Here is an 18214-nt window from a genome sequence, read left to right as displayed (position 1 = left end):
AAATTTGTCAAAGATACGAGAGCATTATCAATATCACTTTTGGTATCGAGAGGAATATCAACATCAAAATTCCTATCGATATACGTTTTATCATCTGTGGTTTTATATAAATCCCAATCAGCTCTATGATAATTAAAAGTAGAGCTGATTGGATTATAAATGGCTTCTTGTGAGATTTCAAATGTCACAGGAAGGTGATCAGAGTCAAAGTCAGCATGAGTTACCAATTGGCCACACAGCTGACTTGAATCCGTTATAACTAAATCAATTGTAGAAGGATTTCGACTGGAAGAAAAACAAGTTGGTCCATTGGGATATTGAATAGTATAATATCCCGCAGAACAATCTTCAAATAAAATTTTACCATTGGAATTGCTTTGAGCATTATTCCATGAACGGTGTTTGGCATTGAAGTCACCAATTACGAAGAATTTTGATTTGTTGCGAGTCAGAATTTGAAGATCAGCTTTCAATAAATTCTTTTGCTGCCCATTGCATTGAAAAGGCAAGTAGGCTGCAATGAAGGAAAATTGTCCAAAATTTGTTTCAACAGAAACTCCCAAGGTTTCAAAAACTTTGGTTTCAAACGAAGAAAATAATTTATGTTTGATACGTCTATTGATGACAATGGCGACCCCACCACAGGCGCTGTCAAGACGATCATTTCTGTAGATAAAATAATTTGGATCTCGTTTAATGGAGAGTCCTGGTTTTAAATAGGTTTCAGTTATAATGGCAATATGCACATTATGAACTGTTAGGAAGTTGAATAATTCATCTTCCTTACCCTTTAGAGAGCGGGCATTCCAATTTAGAACTTTCACACAATTATTTGGATCCATTGAAACGGAGTCCGATAACAATTTTTTGTGTGTACTTTATACCAACCTGAACAGCTTCAGGAATGGTATTTGCTTTGAACATTGCATCAATCATGTGATGCAATTGTTCAGTTAAAAATCAAAATCGGAAGCAGTCATGCAACCTGAATCGGCAACATGACCGTTATTTTCCGTTGGGACATGGGTATAAACTTCATTTTTTTTTTTTTTTTTTTTTTTTTTATTATCCTATTCTATTTCATTTGTGTAAAACATTTGCAACTATAACTTAAGAATGTATCTTGATTTATATACATAGTTAGTAATAATTAGCAGTTGATGTTAAAATCAGAAACATTTGTTTTTTTTTAACAAATGTTGAGATGGGTTTTGAAGAATTTATCAAATATTTGTCTGTTATTCCATCTTATGTCTCGTAACTGTTTCTGAAATGCAAATAAACTAGCATTTTTATAATGATATACATTATATGACATCGCTTCTCCGACTAAAAACATTGCCGCATTCTTTTTATGGTTTTTGCCTGTTATGCCATGGTATAAAATTTCTTCCGGCGTTATTAAATGCATTCTTTACATCTAGTGTAATCAGTGCCCAGTACCTAATACCTCTCCTATTCAAACCACGTGCTATCTTAGCCGTTTACGTTACCGAATTGCTTCGATGGAAGTACGGCCTTTACGGAACCCATACTGGTTGCTTGATAAGCCACCAGCACACTCCGTATAGTCCGTCAATCTATTCAGGATCACCCTTTCACCCTCCAAGGACTGTGTGTTTTATAAAAAATGCTAGCTTAACCTTGTATAGTAGTATTATTTTATTCACATGTTACCTCGCATTATTCAGTGTCCATATCTGAACTATCATCGGAATCATCCTCGTCGTCATCATCATCATCGTCATCGGATTCATCGTCGTCCTCATCAGATGATCCTTCTTCGCTATCTGATCCCAACCATTCATTACCGGTAAGGCTATTGGCAATTATAGTCTTCCATTGATCCATTTTATGTAAATCTGTTGAATATTTGTATTTACAAATGTATTGATACGCTCACATGAATAAAGCTGGCGAGTTGGAAGCATGCTACAGTTTACGCATTAACCCTTTCCTTTCCAAGGTAGCTGTAGTAGAGCACCAACAAATTTTACACCTTTCAGCATAAGAAAACTATTTTGAGCTTTAAAGTGGAATGTATTCACTTACGAGTATACGAGTTCGTACTATTCCATTTAATTCCACGAATTCAGGTGGTGTGTTTTATCAAATTGTTTCAACAAAAAATATCAGTGCACCCAGGTTTTTTTTACGCGGTTGGAATTAACTAATTTCTCGGTAAACCTGAAGTTTCACAGCATTTAAATACATCCTGAATTTTCCTCGTTTTTTTTTTAATTTTTCGTGGGGTTAACTCATTGCTTCATTGACGTTGGAGGTCTTAAACGACCAAAACCAAACCGTGTAAAAAAACTACCTGAATTTACTTTGAATTTTTTCATGGAGTTAACTCATAGTTTGGTTGACGTTAAAAGTCTTAATCGACTCTAACCCACCTGTGTAAAAAAAGAACTGGGTGTATTTGCTTATACAATAAATTTTGCGTAGTGAAAAAAAATATAAAAATATTGAATTACAATTGAAAGCACATTTTCTATGTCGAATAGTTTTTCCTATATTTTTTTTTATCAAAGGCGTTTTCGTTTTGAAATCTTAAAAAAATCGTGGGAAGGAAAGGGTTAAGATTCAGCGTCTGAGAAACTACGCAATATAAATTCTGCACCATAATATTCTTTCAAGTAAATTTAGTCCATACGTACCTATTGAATAGAAGTCACTCAATGTGATTTGTTTACTACCGCTCTCATACAGACCTCCGTAGATGTAAAGAATTCCTTTACAGACAACAATACCGGAGTTCATACGAGGCGAAGGTCCACCAAGGTCAATGGTATCCGCTTCCGATTTAGAAGCCGAACTACTCTGCGCAGGTCCGCCCACAGACATGGTAAAAATTCCATCATCATACATGACCGTTTTTTCTTCAACTGGTTCGGCTTCACTCATTTCTGTGTCTTGCTGTTTCGAAGGTTTCTTCCTTGTAGAAAGGTCAAGCTTCCGCCAAGTATGTGACGTTGGGTCAAGCGAATGTAACTCGTTACTAAACATACCGCGGACATCTTCCTCATCTTCTTCGGTGTCCATAACTCCTCCAAAAGTATACGCTTTTCCATTTGCGGCGATCACGGCACTCATTCCGCTTCTTGGAGGAGGGCGCTTTCCACCAGGTTTGACGCTAATCCATTTGAGAGATTTTGGATCATTTTTATCCAATGTTAACGAGAACATATCGGCATGCGTAACGCCTCGGTCGATCTCTTTCTTAACGTTGGATTTGGAATAGCCACCCCATATAAGGATCTTGCCTTCCGGGTTGGCAATCATGCAGCAACCTGAACGAGGGGCTGGATGCGTACCTGATGCTTCCACTTTGGTCCACGTATAGTTTTCCAATGAGAAAAAGTAAATATCGTTGAAGTATCGATACGAGGAGTTGTTATCATGGAAGCCACCAAAAACGAATAACTTCTTCTTGGTTGCCACCATGCGGTGGCCACTTCTTGCGCTGGGACCATTCGTTGCATTTATTTTTTCCCATTGCTTTTTACCGACCCGATACACCCACAGGTCCTTGTAGTGGTAGAATTGCAGTTGTGACGGTGATGCAAACTCGCCACCAAAGAGCCAAACTTGTCCACCATCTGTGGACACCGACACCATCTGGTGCCCACTCCGGGGAGCAGGACCAATTGAGGATTTGAGCACCTTCCATTCATTCTTGGCGACATTGTAGCAATAGTAATCTCCGTAAACGAATGTTTTTTGACCGTTAAAAAATTCTCCACCATTGATGAAGATTTCCTCCTTATCTGGGTGCGAGCATATTGCGAAATTCACTCGCGCGCTAGGCGGTGCACACACAGATTCTGTTAGATCGGCAGATTTGGTTTCTTTTGTCTCGTATTTAGCGACAATTGATTCAATATCGTCCTAAAAAGCAGCAGTTTAATAGAAACAGTTGTTAATTAATAATACTATGCAATTAATTACTTTTGGAAGATAGTTGTTAACATAAAAATATCAAAGGGGTTTGGCATCATGATTAAGGACAAACTGTTAACAATAATCCACTGAAAGTGACACAAGTAAATAAAAATAATGTTTTAAAGAGTAGTACAAACGATATTTTAGTTACAAGATAAAGATTGTCGCTATCCGGAACATCTTTTGCTGGCGAGGATAGGGTGTCAATGAAGAAAAAATACATACGGTTTGACATAGTTAGGTCCCACACATGTTTCGGACAGCAGAACAAAGGGAACCGACAATCTTTATCTTGTAATTAAAATATCGTTTAGTAGTACCACAGATAATCTGTGGTAGTACTCATCGAACTTAAACAATAAACTTGAAAAACTTATGTCGTTAATTGGCTTATACTTAATTTACCGTGATTACGGCAGCACAAATCTGTCCTTAGTAAAAAACTTATTTGATTCCAACAAAATTGTGCTAATTTGGCAAAATAGCAAATCTCTTACATTGTAAATTACACAACAGCTACACAGAATATCACGGTTTAAAAAAAATACATTTGATTTTGCATGGGAGTGTAACAGCCCTGTAGCGTAAATTGTCAAAACTCACCTCGCCCAGTTTAGCAATCAGTTTCTTCTGCTTGGTGGCCAACTTCTTATCCGTTTTCATTGCGGTTTTCTCGGCTCCCTTCCCTTTCTTCTTATTTTTATCTTTTTTGCCCATTGTGAAGTAGAATAAACTGATTTATCACAAAAAAAACTAATTAAAATGTTTAACTTCTGGAAACAGTTTGAAGATCCACGATGCTCACAGATGTAAATAAAAACATGTGTTTCGAATCGATGCCGACATCAGGCGCAAAATGTCAGTTCGTTGGCTGCGTTTTATTTCCCCATCAGCATCTCTTGAACGCAGCCGAACGATTTGAAGATGCATAAATTTAGGCGTGAGTTCTCGTTACACGAATATTAGAGATTATGTATTTATTTTTGATGTTATACATAATTTGTAAACTCATATTTTAAAGTTCAAAAATTTAATACAATGATGGTAGTGATTTAATTTTTTACGGGGGCATTGATTTTGAAGCTGAAACAACTGGTCGTTTTAAATGAATTTTCATCACATTATTTGTTTTAGATTTTTTTAGATTGCGACTTCAAATAATAACGCTTCTTTAGAAAAGTTGACTCTAAAGTGCTCTGAATAATTCGAAAAATCGGAAAAATCAGAGACGACCCGCATAATCATTGACCATACGTAGACCGCATCTATTATAATTGCAGAGAATAAGTGTTACTGTAGCGATGGTCTCACTAATAGTAGTTAACCATAAATTGACAGTCTCATATACTGTTTCAACAGTAGCTCAGATGGTAAACGGCCAAATGACCATATGAGTAATAGGCGGTTAAGTATAATTAACATTTAAATCCGGTCGTTTTTTCGAACAAAAATTTCGATGTACCATACATCAGTTGGTAGATGTACAATTGACGAACTATATAATTACACATCGACAGCATGGTATGTATTAACAGTAAGTGTTGATATAGGGTTGGTATGGTAAATCAAGCTTAAAATTGTATGCTAACAATGAAGCGAATAGTGACAATATATCTTATAACGCATATGTAATTTTGACTGCATGGTATGTCGTTTTTCATTATGCGGGGAGCCATAGATTCCAAAAATAAGCCGAGATTTTTTATGTAGAATTACGTCTTTCGGTAAGATAGGGGGCCATTTCAAAGTTTCAAATTTGGGACAGTCGCAAAAGGGGGTCACGAAGTAAGAGCAGAGTCAATGGCTCAGCCGTTTTCCAACGGATTCTGGAGATTTTGGTATGAATCGCTCAGTTAACTCTCAAAGATTTCATACAAATATTGTAAACAATTGATTCAATACCATTCACCAAGCGTAAATGAACTAGAACTGTTGCAATACTTAGAACAAAGCTGGCTTGAGAAAATTTTGGACGACAGAGGAATGAACTTCATAGCAGGTGATTTCAATATAAATTGGAAGAATACCAATGACAGTAGAAATCTTCGCAATGTTATGCAAGGTTTTGATCTAGATCAGAAGGTTAAGGAAATCACAAGGCGTACCAGAAGGTCACAAACTATAATCGATTTAGTATTCTGCAATGATAATGAATTACACGTGTCTATTGATTACAACAACAAAATTTCCGACCATGAAACCCTTCAGATAAATTTTAAGGATTCTTCTGAATTTACAGAAAATGACTTAACTATTAAATGTCGGAAGAATTACTCAAAAAATGCGCTTTTATGTCTACTGAGAAGTGGAATGCCAAACGACAGTGACAGACAACTAGATGAGAAAGCAGATGAATTTAGTACAGTCCTAAAAGAAAGTGTAAATTCACTAGTTGTTAGTAAGAGAATTACTTCTAACAATAGAAAAAAGTGGTACACGGCTGAATTGAAAGTTTTGCAAGAGGCAAGGGATGAGGCATATAAGAAAGCTAGTGAAAGTTGGGAGGAAGTACATTGGCAATATTACAAAGTATTGAGGAATATACTTATTCGTATATTCGTACTCAATAAGATCAGCAAAGGCAGAATATACACAAAGAAAAATAGAGCAAAATAAAGGGAATAGCAAACAATTATGGAAAACTTTGAAGTCGCTGTGGAGAAATAAGGAAAAGCCTGCAAGTAGTATTTGTTTTAATGGTGAAGTTATTGATAATAATGATGAGATTTATAAAAAGTTCAATAGTTATTTTGTTGACAGTATTCAGCAAATTAACGATTCCATTGAGAATGTGCAAGATTGCTTCGACAGTGAGAACAATTATACTACAGATAAATGGAAGGTGTTTCATGAAGTCTCTTATGAATCTCTTTGTAAGGCTATAGACAAAATTGGTAGTTCATCAGGAATAAATAATGTAAATTTACAAGTGCTTAAAGATTCTTTGGAAGTTACGGGACAATATTTACTTGAAATAATCAACGATTCTCTTGTGCAGGGTAAGTTCCCGAGGAGTTGGAAGCAATCTACAGTAATACGTGGTAATACCAATACCTAAAATAGCAGGAACCACCAAAGCTGAAGGATATAGACCTATCGACCTATTAACACGTTACATATTTTTGAGAAAGTGTTTAAATCACGAAAACATTTTAATACGTGAACAATCCGGCTTTAGACATAACCATTCTAGTGAATCTGCTCTAAATTTATTGCTTTTTAAGTGGAAACGAATGATTGAAGAAAAGAAGACTATAATAATATTATACTCGGATCTAAAAAGAGCGTTTGAAACCAAGGATGTTAACGATCATTCAGTAATTTGCGTTCGATCATTTAGTAGTTTGTCAATAACACATTCCAGAAGCTGAATTTCAAAATATGTTGTATGGTGGACTTCTAGTGCGAAGGTTTTTCTACAACTTTGCCTAATGGTTCATTATTAGAATTCAACTAATAACGGAGTTAGAGCGCTAGTTGCAGTAACTCAAACTAAATTAGGCCCATACAAATAATAAATTTATTTTATGTCACCCCCCCCCCCCCCTTCAAATTTCCCAAAATATTGAGGGGGGAAAAAACTATTTTTTTTGCGTTTTTTATTTTTTTTATATATGTATATATTTTATATATTTTATAAATGTGTCCCCAATAGTATTTTGAATGAAAATACGTGCATTTATCTCTATCGACATAGATATTCTATATTCTATCTGAACAGATTCCGTATAAGCTCCCTTGCAATATATGGCCGACCCATTTCCATCCACGTTTTCGAACATCTATTGTTATCGATATTTCACGGCTTTTATGTATTTGACGCCCTTCTTATCCGTGCGGTGTGGGGACGTAATGTCAATAAGAAGAAGATGTTGCTCGGCACACGATACTCAGCTGTTAACACAATACGTTTTACGATAGAGTAGTACATTCGAATGTTGCGTGGATCAATCCGGTTGGCTCTCCAAATATTTCGAAAACTCGCGAAGGTAGCCCCAGCCTGCATGACTCTTGGTTCTATGTCAATCCCAATTTCGTAATCTGATGATATCAGACTGTCAAGATATTGAACCTCCGAAGTTTGAGGAGCTTTTCCCGTTGACACTCAACCACCTGGTCCTGCAGAGAAGTAACAGTGCAGATGAAATGCATCCTTGCCTCACATTAGCGACTACCCAGATGAGGTCAGACAAAGCTCTGACCCTATTTGAAAACCTCTTGCATCCCTGGGCGCCAAACAGATTTTTATGATTCAGACAGACATCACAGACAGCATAGGGTCTCCTCCACCAACTTACAATCGACCTTGGGGGCGCCTTGAAGAAGCTGTCCGAAGTGATCGAGCCAACATTTCAGCTTTCCAAGTCAGTGAGTTTATTGAGGCGATAATCTTCGGTTGTTGCAGCCATCTTTTCTTCATCGGCCAGGATGTCCACCCACGCTAGCTTGTCCTATCTGCAGCAACGCCCGACTCCCACTTACAGAGATACATACCGTAGACGGAACTCGTACTTTACTCCTCTGATTCTTCCCGTTCCTCAGCCTTTGATTCTATACGCTTCTCAATCTCCAGTCGGGTTACATCTGTAATCCATTCTATTCGCTGAGTGCGCAGCTCATCCAAGTTGATCCCACCGGATTCGATAAAAGCATTCTTCGCCGCCCACTTTTATTTTACGCCGCCACCTTCCAGAACATTCACTACCTGAGTTCCATATTCTTCAACGAACGATCTCTTCACAGCTGGATCTTCTAGTCGGTCTATGGTGAATCGACACCCGAGTGAATTCTCCCGTGAAAAATGCGTGGTCGGATCTTGCCAATTATAAGATGATAGTCAAACGCGATGTCACCGCTGCGTTTATTACGAACTCAAGAAGGCAAATACTAGTCCTGACAACTAAAAGCGGCTCTAGATAAGTAAGTCAAACGCTGTTGGTTGCATAGGGAGAAGTTGGCGCGGGTTGACTCCCCGGTCAACGATGATAGGAAAGCCGCATCAACCAGCGATTATCGCCTCCTCTACGATATTTCACGACGCCTGATTGGACCAAGGACAAATCCGTGGGTACCAGAGAAAGACAAGACATGTCAGTCACTCACCGATCCATCTGATCAACTGAAGCATTGGTTCGACCACTAAGACCACTTTTGACGACTTATCTTAATATAGAGATATAGGGAAAGGTTGACAATTCTTCGACGGCATCAGACAAGACTCCGCTCGGATGATCATGTGAGAACCATACTGCCATGCTTTGCACCATCCTGGAGCAGGTCAATAAATTTCAAGAGTCCCTCCATTTGGTACTGATTGACCACGAAAAAGTCTTCGATCGTCTGAATCACGAAAAACTGAGGGGCGTCCCTAGAAGCAAGAGAGGTCTAGACAAAATGCAGAGTCCAGAACAATATAATCGCTAAAGTGAGGCAAGACTGGATGTTAGGGTGGCTCAAAAAACACTTTTTCAAATTTTTTGATGGGCCGCCCTCTTATTCGGTTTTATTTGATGCCCTGATGCTTTGGACAAAATTTCAGCCAAATCGGTCAACGTTTGGGCGGTGCTAAACTCGTTGGAATTTTATATGGAAAAATGTATGCAAAAACATCCAAAAACAGTGATTTGCAGTTGGACGGCACAATTTACGATCAAGAACCATGATACTCATTCAGTTCTTGTAAAATAAAATACAGAATGTTATGTTGAAAACCGCGAGAAGATTAGAGTTTATTACGCAAAGATATTAGCATTTTACTGGAGTGTTGTAGGGGTGAATTTATTTCTTTTCATAGGTAAAAAAAAGAAATTTGCTCAAACCCCACTTCAGAGAAATGCTAATAATTTAGCCGGGCAAACTCTAATCTTCTCGGGGTTTTCTGCATAACATACTATATTAAATTCTCCAAGATCTGAATGAGTATCGTAGTTATTCAACGTAAGTTGTGTAGTCCAGCTGCAATTTACTGTTTTTGGATGTTTCTGCATACATTTTTCCATATAAATTTCCAACGAATTTAGCACCGCCCAAACGTTGACCGATTTCGCTGAAATTTTGTCCAAAGCATCAGGGCGTCAAATAGAACCGGATAAGAGAGTGGCCCATCAAAAAAATTAAACAAAGTTTTTCCCATACTAATTTGAGCCACCCTACTGGATGTATTATATCTCTGTTGATATTTCCCATAGAATTCAACGAAATCATGAGCCGCACTTGCAGCCCAACTCGGACCTGGTGGTCTCACAACTGGATTCTGAATGTTGAGTCCCATCGACGATGCCATCGGAATTCGATATCAATAGCAACTCCACAGTGTGAATGGACGTAGGCCTTCCATACACTACGTAAGAGCGGAGACGAAATTTGCAAGCAAGCGTTGAAATCTGGCAGGACATCGCAGCAGGGGCAGACCTAGGATCACCTGGTGACGAAACCCTAACAGAGAAATAAATGAGGCCAATAGGAATCAGGGACCAATTCAAGGATGGAGATCTTTTACGTTGGCCCTATATCCCCCAGAAAGTGCTCAGAACACAAGAGTGAGTGTGTGACGATTGGATCCCAGTTTATAAAAACCACATATATATGGGGCTGAGAGGGAAACCAATTTGCCATATAGCCTATGTATTGTGTAAACTCTGATTAGCTATTTTTACAAAGCAATAGAGATTTATTTTGAGACTGTTTGGAAGAATGTATTACTTTTCATAAATCAATTGGAAATGTAACTCTCGAAAAGCAAGGTTATTTTTAATGTATCGTACCTTTGCTTGGAATAAGGTAAACGAAAATCTGCAACCAGATACCTGAGACGACATCTCAGATCGTGTGGGGGTCAGGAAGCGCCCAGGCAGCAATCGCCGTCCATGAATCGAAATGACCTCCTTACGACAATACAGAAGCCCCAGCAGCTCATCCGCGCATGTTTCTTGTATGGGTAAGTTTAGCTTCCATTGCATCCTCTACGGGTTTGTCCGAGGTCGCTATTAAGTAGCATGGCATTCCGAAAAATTTTAGGATCGTGGGCTTGCTGATATGCCGTGCTCCACCGATTTTACTTCAGACGTCACCTAAGTATTTTATAGTCCGAGAAGTCTGAAATTCGGAGCCTATGCAAGAACGTCATGAAACAACCATGTTCAAACAACACATATGTGATTTCAGAGGTACATCTGACTATTGCCCCTATTGATTAAACCAGTTTGAGTTTCATACTTGCCTTAAACAAAAGCTTTTAATTCTACCAGTGCTTTGGTGTTATGGATTCAACAGTTCACTTGGAGCATTTTTCTAAAAAGAAAAACCAAAATTTCTACAAAAATAAGTTCCAGTATTTTTTAATTATTTAAAGCTTGTACTAAATTCACTACTGAATAAATCTGTTACTAATATTTATATTCTTTGCTTTCTCTGAACATTATTTGCTATCATTTCCCATCAAAATTTAAAAATTTTCATGGAATAATTGCATTTTGGACTTTTTTTGTTTCCTTGTTTTTTTTTTATTCCCCCCCCCCGTACATTCCAAGGTCTGTCGGACATAAAATAAATTTAATATTTGTATCGGCCTTATTGAAATTTTGTTATCATTTAGTTTAAGTTACTGAAACTATAGCTTTAACTCCGTTACTAGTGGAATTTAAACAACGAACCATTAGGCAGAGTTGTAGAAAAACCTTCGCACTAGAAGTCCACCATACAACATTTTTTGAAATTCAGCTTCTGGAATGTATTATTGACAAACTACTAAATGATCGAACGCAAATTACTGAATGATCGTTAACATCCTTGTTTGAAACTATATCACAGCCGGTAATGGTAAAAACAATGAAGAAATATGGAATAGGAGAAAATGTTCTTAAATGGTTTGAATCTTATTTATCTGATAGAAGTCAAGTGTGTCAGTATGGGAATTCTACATCGTCACCCATAACAGTGCCCCTTGGTGTTCCACAGGGTAGTGTTCTGGGACCAATTTTATTTATTTTATACATTAATGATATGAAAGGAGCCATTCGTCACTGTGATATCAATCTGTTTGCCGATGATACAGTTATATTTATTGGAGAGAATGATGTTAAAATAGCAATGGCTAAAATGAATGAAGATATTCAAGGGTTGAACATTAAAAAGCTTAAACTGAATGTGCAAAAAACCAAATGGATGTTAATAAGTAATAGAAAACAATTATATTATACAGAGTTCAAGATCGATATTGACGGAGTTGAAATAGAAATGGTAAGAGTTTTTAAATACCTTGGAGTTCATATCGACGATAAACTTATATTTAAGGAACACATTGACGAAGTGATTAAAAAAGTAGCTAGGAAATATGGCATGTTAGTTCGTTTGAAGAGTCAATTGACTTTTTGGAGTAAAATATTTCTGTACAAGACCTTAGTAGCTCCACATATTGATTATTGTTCTTCTGTGCTTTTTTTAGCCAGTGATATCCATTTAATTAGATTACAAAGATTACAGAACAAGTTCATGCGATTCATTCTTAATTGCAGTAGATACACCTCCATTTTATGCATGTTAGAAACCTTACTCTGTGAAAGAACGAATAATTATTTAATGTACGGACAATGATTTACAAACTTAGTAATAATCTTTTGCCTGAGTACTTGACCAACATAATAATTCGAGGACATAACATACATACACATAAACCCGACAAATTGATGATTTACGTGTTGTGCCGTTTACTATGACAATGACGCAGAAATCAGTTTATTATAGTGGCATAAGAATATATAATCAGCTGCCTAGAACTATTAAAGATGTTAGAACTATCTCCGAATTTAAAAGAAATTGCTCAATATGGATTAAAAATATGTATAGATAGTCAAGAATAGAGATAAGAGATAAGAGTTTTGTTATAAATTATCAAATGGTAAATAAATGAAATGAATGAAAAAATGAAAATGAAAACCCCGACCTGATAATAAATAAATAAATGAATGAGAATTTTTTCACGAATTACTCAACTGTACTTTCGCATGAGGATATGTCATATAAACTCGTAGGAAACTTCTATGAACATATCTACTGAAGGAATGAAGAACGTCCATCCAGCCGTTTACCCAAAAAATAATATTATGCATTTGAAATTTATCAACTACATATGGTCACTCCTGAAACTTATAAAGTGCCTTCAGAAAATTCCTTGAAGCGTTTCGGAAAGCATTTTCTAATTGTTTCTTATTTGGACCAGAATCCGTTTGAAGTGCTGCATTTATATTTTATGCAAAATTATCAAAAATGAGCTACCACATGGTATAATTTGGTGTGATAACGGAAATGTCTCCGTCTAAGGATTTTCCAGGAGTACCTCATAGAATTCAGGAGTGACCAAAGTTGATTCCGATTGCATAATTATAATTTTAGTACAGGGATGGCACTTGTTACCAGTTCCCCAAAAGCATTTCACAGGTAATATGATTATGTAATGTGGTCGAGGCATCTACTGGTTCTCCGGGGCTTTTCATAGATAGGAGGAATGGCCATAATGATATAAAACAGATTTCATGCGTGTAAACATTTATTTGGTAGGTACCCCATGGGTTCCAATGTAGCATAGCAAGGCATAGGTGATTGTACAAATCGTGGGTGGCTATACAATGCTCAATTGACCAATCTTCCAAATATCGGGTTCTAGAGTGGCCAATGTGATCGCAAACCAATTGTGTTAATCATATATTTAATGAAAAATCATAAGGAAATTGCCACCATATTTAGATGTAATATCAAAATTGCCCTCTTCTACTGGTTCCTCGGAGGCACCTCATAGGTTCCAAGAAGGGCCAATGTGGTCGTAAATCAATTTCAAGCGCATAACCATCTATTTGGAGCAAAATCACGACGAAAGAGCCATTGCACGGCGTATTTTTGTGTAAAAAGTGGAAATGTTCTCTTCGACAGATTCCCTGGAAGCAACTCACAGGTTCCAGGAGTGGCCAATATGGCCTATATTTGATTTCAAGTGCATAACCTTTTATTTGATGGAAAATCATGAAGAAAGAGTTGCCGCACGGCATATTTTGGTGTAAAAATGGAAATGTCTTCTGCTACGGGTTTCACGGCGGCACCTCATAGGTTCCAAAAGTGGCCAATGAGGTCGATAACATATGTCAAGCGCATGGCAGAAATGCCGCGAATACAACGTGTCCACACATCATCTATTTATCGACTCCAAAGCCGCATATGATACAATCGATCGGGAACAGCTATGGCAGCTAATGCAAGAAAACGGATTTCCGGATAAACTGATAAGGTTGATCAAGGCGACGATGGATCGGGTGATGTGCATAGTTCGAGTTTCAGGGGCATTCTCGAGTCCCTTCGAAACGCGCAGAGAGTTACGGCAAGGTGATGGTCTTTCGTGTCTGCTATTTAACATCGCTTTGGAGGGAGTAATACAGTCAGTCTCAAAACTGAGCGTACAGTATGGATTAGTTGACTACATTCGAAAATTTCAAAGGAAATTATATGGTTGGCTCGGTTGTTTTAATGCATTTCAATATTCATCCCTTCCTTCAATGTATGCGTACATAAAATGGTTGAAATTTTTTCTCTAAAGTTCATTTATTTGAAAATAATCTCAAAATACGCCTGTTAGATGTGACAAAATTGAGCGTACACCGAATTTTTTTCTATCAAATTTCTTATTATAAACACGATTAATGTATTTTAATATTGTTTTTTTCATGATTATATTAATAATAATAAACATCCGCTACTTAAACATTCAATGTTTTGAAATTAAACCATGTTTTGGTCAAAATGGCGAACAAGTGAGAGGTAAGAACATTACTATTTAACAATTCAATGCTGCTGGGAAAAATAGATGCTTTAATTTGTATGTTTCACCGGCATCGTATCTTATATATGATAGATAATCGAAATCGAGTGAGACATACGACTAATTTGGGAAAATTCAGTCGGTAAATGATGAAAACAGATGTAAATATACAGAGAAAACGACAAATGTTAGGAATGACATATTTCAAATTTAGTATGTCTTTAACTAAAATTTGTTTTAAAGCTCGATTATTGTCTCAGGTCTATCATTAAGAGCAATATTTTTGAATCCGATCATTTACAGTCAAATTCTAAAAGTACAAGGTGCATGTTAAGGTACCGAACATAAAACAAGCTTTTCAACCCCATAGAGCACTTCTAATTGAATATTGAAAAGATAGCCTAAAATCGTAATTTCATAATTAAATTTGGATTCAACTCCACGATCTGTTACCATAAGGGATACAATTGGATGATTTCCATGTGGCAAGTAAAAATAAACTTTTTTAAGAGTTCGGGAGCTTATTTAATGATAACTTGGTGAATTGAAATGATTTAACCAAATTTCATCCTACGGTGACTGAGTCTTCAAATATAAAATGACATCTTATAATGTATCCGTGTGCTGCTCTTTTATTAATATTATTATTCATGAGTGTCCTGAGCTTATAAGCTACCTATACATCAACTCAAAAAAAAGTTATACTTAATTTGAAATATGCCATTCCCAACATTTGTCGTTTTCTCTGTATGTTTACATCTGTTTTCATCATTTACCGACTGAATTTTCCCAAATTTATCGTATGTCTCGCTCGATTTCGATTATCTATCATATATAAGACACGATGCCGGTAAATTCCATATCTTAAAGCATCTATTTTGCCCAGCAGCATTGAATTGTTAAATAGCATTGTTTAAACATCTTACTTGTTCGCCAAGTGGGGCAGCAGGGACTATGTCCAAGGGCTTGACGATCCCTCCCCAGGCCATCTGTGAGTTGTGGGGCTTGCCTAGGATGTGGTGGGGTTTGACAGTGGGATCCTGTTAATTTTCTATAAAAGCTGCATGTATCCGCAAGTAGGCCCCACCAAAGCGACCGTGTGCCGCTCAAAGCGCACAAGCCCAAGTCCTGGTGTTAGGTGGGACGCTAAACAGCCCTGACACGACGGCCCTCCGACGAGACAGGAGGTTTGCGCAGGCCCAATAAGCCGCCTAGAAAACCAATCATTACGAACAATATAAGAGATAATGCGACTCGATATAATCGGCAAAGACCTAGGCGACGAATACAGGATCACGATTGGAAGCTTGGAACATGGAATTGCAAGTCGCTAGGTTTCGCAGGTTGCGACAGGATGATCTACGATGAATTACATCCCCGCAACTTCGACGTCGTGGCGTGCAGGAGATTTGCTGGACAGGACAGAAAGTGTGGAAAAGCGGGCATCGAGCGGCTACCTTCTACCAAAGCTGTGGCACCACCAACGAGCTGGGAACCGGCTTCATAGTGCTGGGTAAGATGCGCCAACGCGTGATTGGGTGGCAGCCAATCAACGCAAGGATGTGCAAGCTGAGGATTAAAGGCCGTTTCTTCAACTATAGCATTATCAACGTGCACTGCCCACACGAAGGGAGACCCGACGACGAGAAAGAAGCGTTCTACGCACAGCTGGAGCAGACATACGATGGATGCCCACTGCGGGACGTTAAAATCGTCATCGGTGACATGAACGCACAGGTAGGAAGGGAGGAAATGTATAGACCGGTCATCGGACCGGATAGTCTGCACACCGTATCGAATGACAACGGCCAACGATGCATAAACTTCGCAGCCTCCCGCGGAATGGTAGTCCGAAGCACCTTCTTTCCCCGCAAAAATATCCACAAGGCCACATGGAGATCACCTAACCAAGAAACGGAAAACCAAATCGACCACGTTCTAATCGACGGTAAATTCTTCTCCGACATCACGAACGTCCGCACTTACCGCAGTGCGAATATTGAATCCGACCACTACCTCGTTGCAGTATGCCTGCGCTCAAAACTCTCGACGGTGTACAACACGCGTCGAAGTCGGACGCCGCGGCTTAACATTGGGCGGCTACAAGATGGTAGACTAGCCCAAGAATACGCGCAGCAGCTGGAAGTGGCACTTCCAACGGAAGAGCAGCTAGGCGCAGCGTCTCTTGAAGATGGCTGGAGAGATATTCGATCCGCCATTGGTAGCACCGCAACCGCTGCACTTGGCACGGTGCCCCCGGATCAGAGAAACGACTGTCATACCAGCAGAATGTGAGCAGTTAGTGGAAGAGAAGAATGCAGCATGGGCGAGATTGCTGCAACACCGCACGAGGGCGAACGAGGCACGATATAAACAGGCGCGGAACAGACAAAACTCGATTTTCCGGAGGAAAAAGCGCCAGCAGGAAGATCGAGACCGTGAAGAAACGGAGCAACTGTACCGCGCTAATAACACACGAAAGTTCTATGAGAAGTTAAACCGTTCACGTAAGGGCCACGTGCCACAGCCTGATATGTGTAAGGACATAAACGGGAACCTTCTTACGAACGAGCGTGAGGTGATCCAAAGGTGGCGGCAGCACTACGAAGAACACCTGAATGGCGATGTGGCAGACGAAGATGGCGGTATGGTGATGGACCTGGGAGAACGCACGCAGGACATAATTCTACCGGCTCCGGATCTCCAGGAAATCCAGGAGGAGATTGGCCGGCTGAAGAACAACAAAGCCCCTGGGGTTGACCAACTACCAGGAGAGCTATTTAAACACGGTGGTGAGGCACTGGCTAGAGCGCTGCACTGGGTCATTACCAAGATTTGGGAGGAGGAAGTTTTGCCGCAGGAGTGGATGGAAGGTGTCGTGTCCCATCTACAAAAGGGCGATAAGCTGGATTGTAGCAACTACCGCGCAATCACATTGCTGAACGCCGCCTACAAGGTACTCTCCCAAATTTTATGCCGTCGACTAGCACCAACTGCAAGGGAGTTCGTGGGGCAGTACCAGGCGGGTTTTATGGGCGAACGCTCCACCACGGACCAGGTGTTCGCCATTCGCCAAGTACTGCAGAAATGCCGCGAATACAACGTGCCCACACATCATCTATTCATCGACTTCAAAGCCGCATATGATACAATCGATCGGGACCAGCTATGGCAGCTAATGCACGAACACGGTTTTCCGGATAAACTGACACGGTTGATCAAAGCGACGATGGATCGAGTGATGTGCGTAGTTCGAGTTTCAGGGGCATTCTCGAGTCCCTTCGAAACCCGCAGAGGGTTACGGCAAGGTGATGGTCTTTCGTGTTTGCTATTCAACATCGCTTTGGAAGGTGTAATACGAAGAGCAGGGATTAACACGAGTGGTACAATTTTCAATAAGTCCGTCCAGCTATTTGGTTTCGCCGACGACATACACACAAAAAACAAATATTATTTTTATAA

The 18214-nt window shown here is 38.9% G+C and overlaps 1 protein-coding gene across 1 annotated transcript; it reads right to left on the bottom strand.

Annotated features, from left to right (window-relative positions):
* Positions 1 to 1644: 1644 nt before the first annotated feature.
* On the bottom strand, positions 1645 to 4794 carry LOC134215919 (kelch domain-containing protein 4). Its single transcript, XM_062694998.1, has 3 exons — positions 4552 to 4794; positions 2664 to 3894; positions 1645 to 1862 (listed from the first exon to the last, which is right to left on the bottom strand). The coding sequence occupies exons 1-3, from the start codon at positions 4663 to 4665 to the stop codon at positions 1684 to 1686; spliced, it is 1524 nt and encodes a 507-aa protein (XP_062550982.1). The 5' UTR covers positions 4666 to 4794; the 3' UTR covers positions 1645 to 1683.
* Positions 4795 to 18214: the final 13420 nt, after the last annotated feature.

Source organism: Armigeres subalbatus, chromosome 2, assembly GCF_024139115.2.
Source record: "Armigeres subalbatus isolate Guangzhou_Male chromosome 2, GZ_Asu_2, whole genome shotgun sequence".
In the NCBI taxonomy this organism is placed as follows: Eukaryota; Metazoa; Arthropoda; class Insecta; order Diptera; family Culicidae; genus Armigeres; species Armigeres subalbatus.
The sequence above is the reverse complement of the archived record's forward strand: the minus strand, read 5'-3'. Positions and strand labels throughout refer to the sequence as shown.

Excerpts from the sequence above, each read along its gene's own strand:
- LOC134215919 (XM_062694998.1), bottom strand. The coding sequence starts at position 4,665 with ATGGGCAAAAAAGATAAAAATAAGAAGAAAGGGAAGGGAGCCGAGAAA. Across the intron at positions 3,895-4,551 it reads TGATTGCTAAACTGGGCGAG|GACGATATTGAATCAATTGT; the intron begins GTGAGTTTTGAC and ends GCTGCTTTTTAG. Across the intron at positions 1,863-2,663 it reads GAGTGACTTCTATTCAATAG|ATTTACATAAAATGGATCAA; the intron begins GTACGTATGGAC and ends AATATTCAACAG.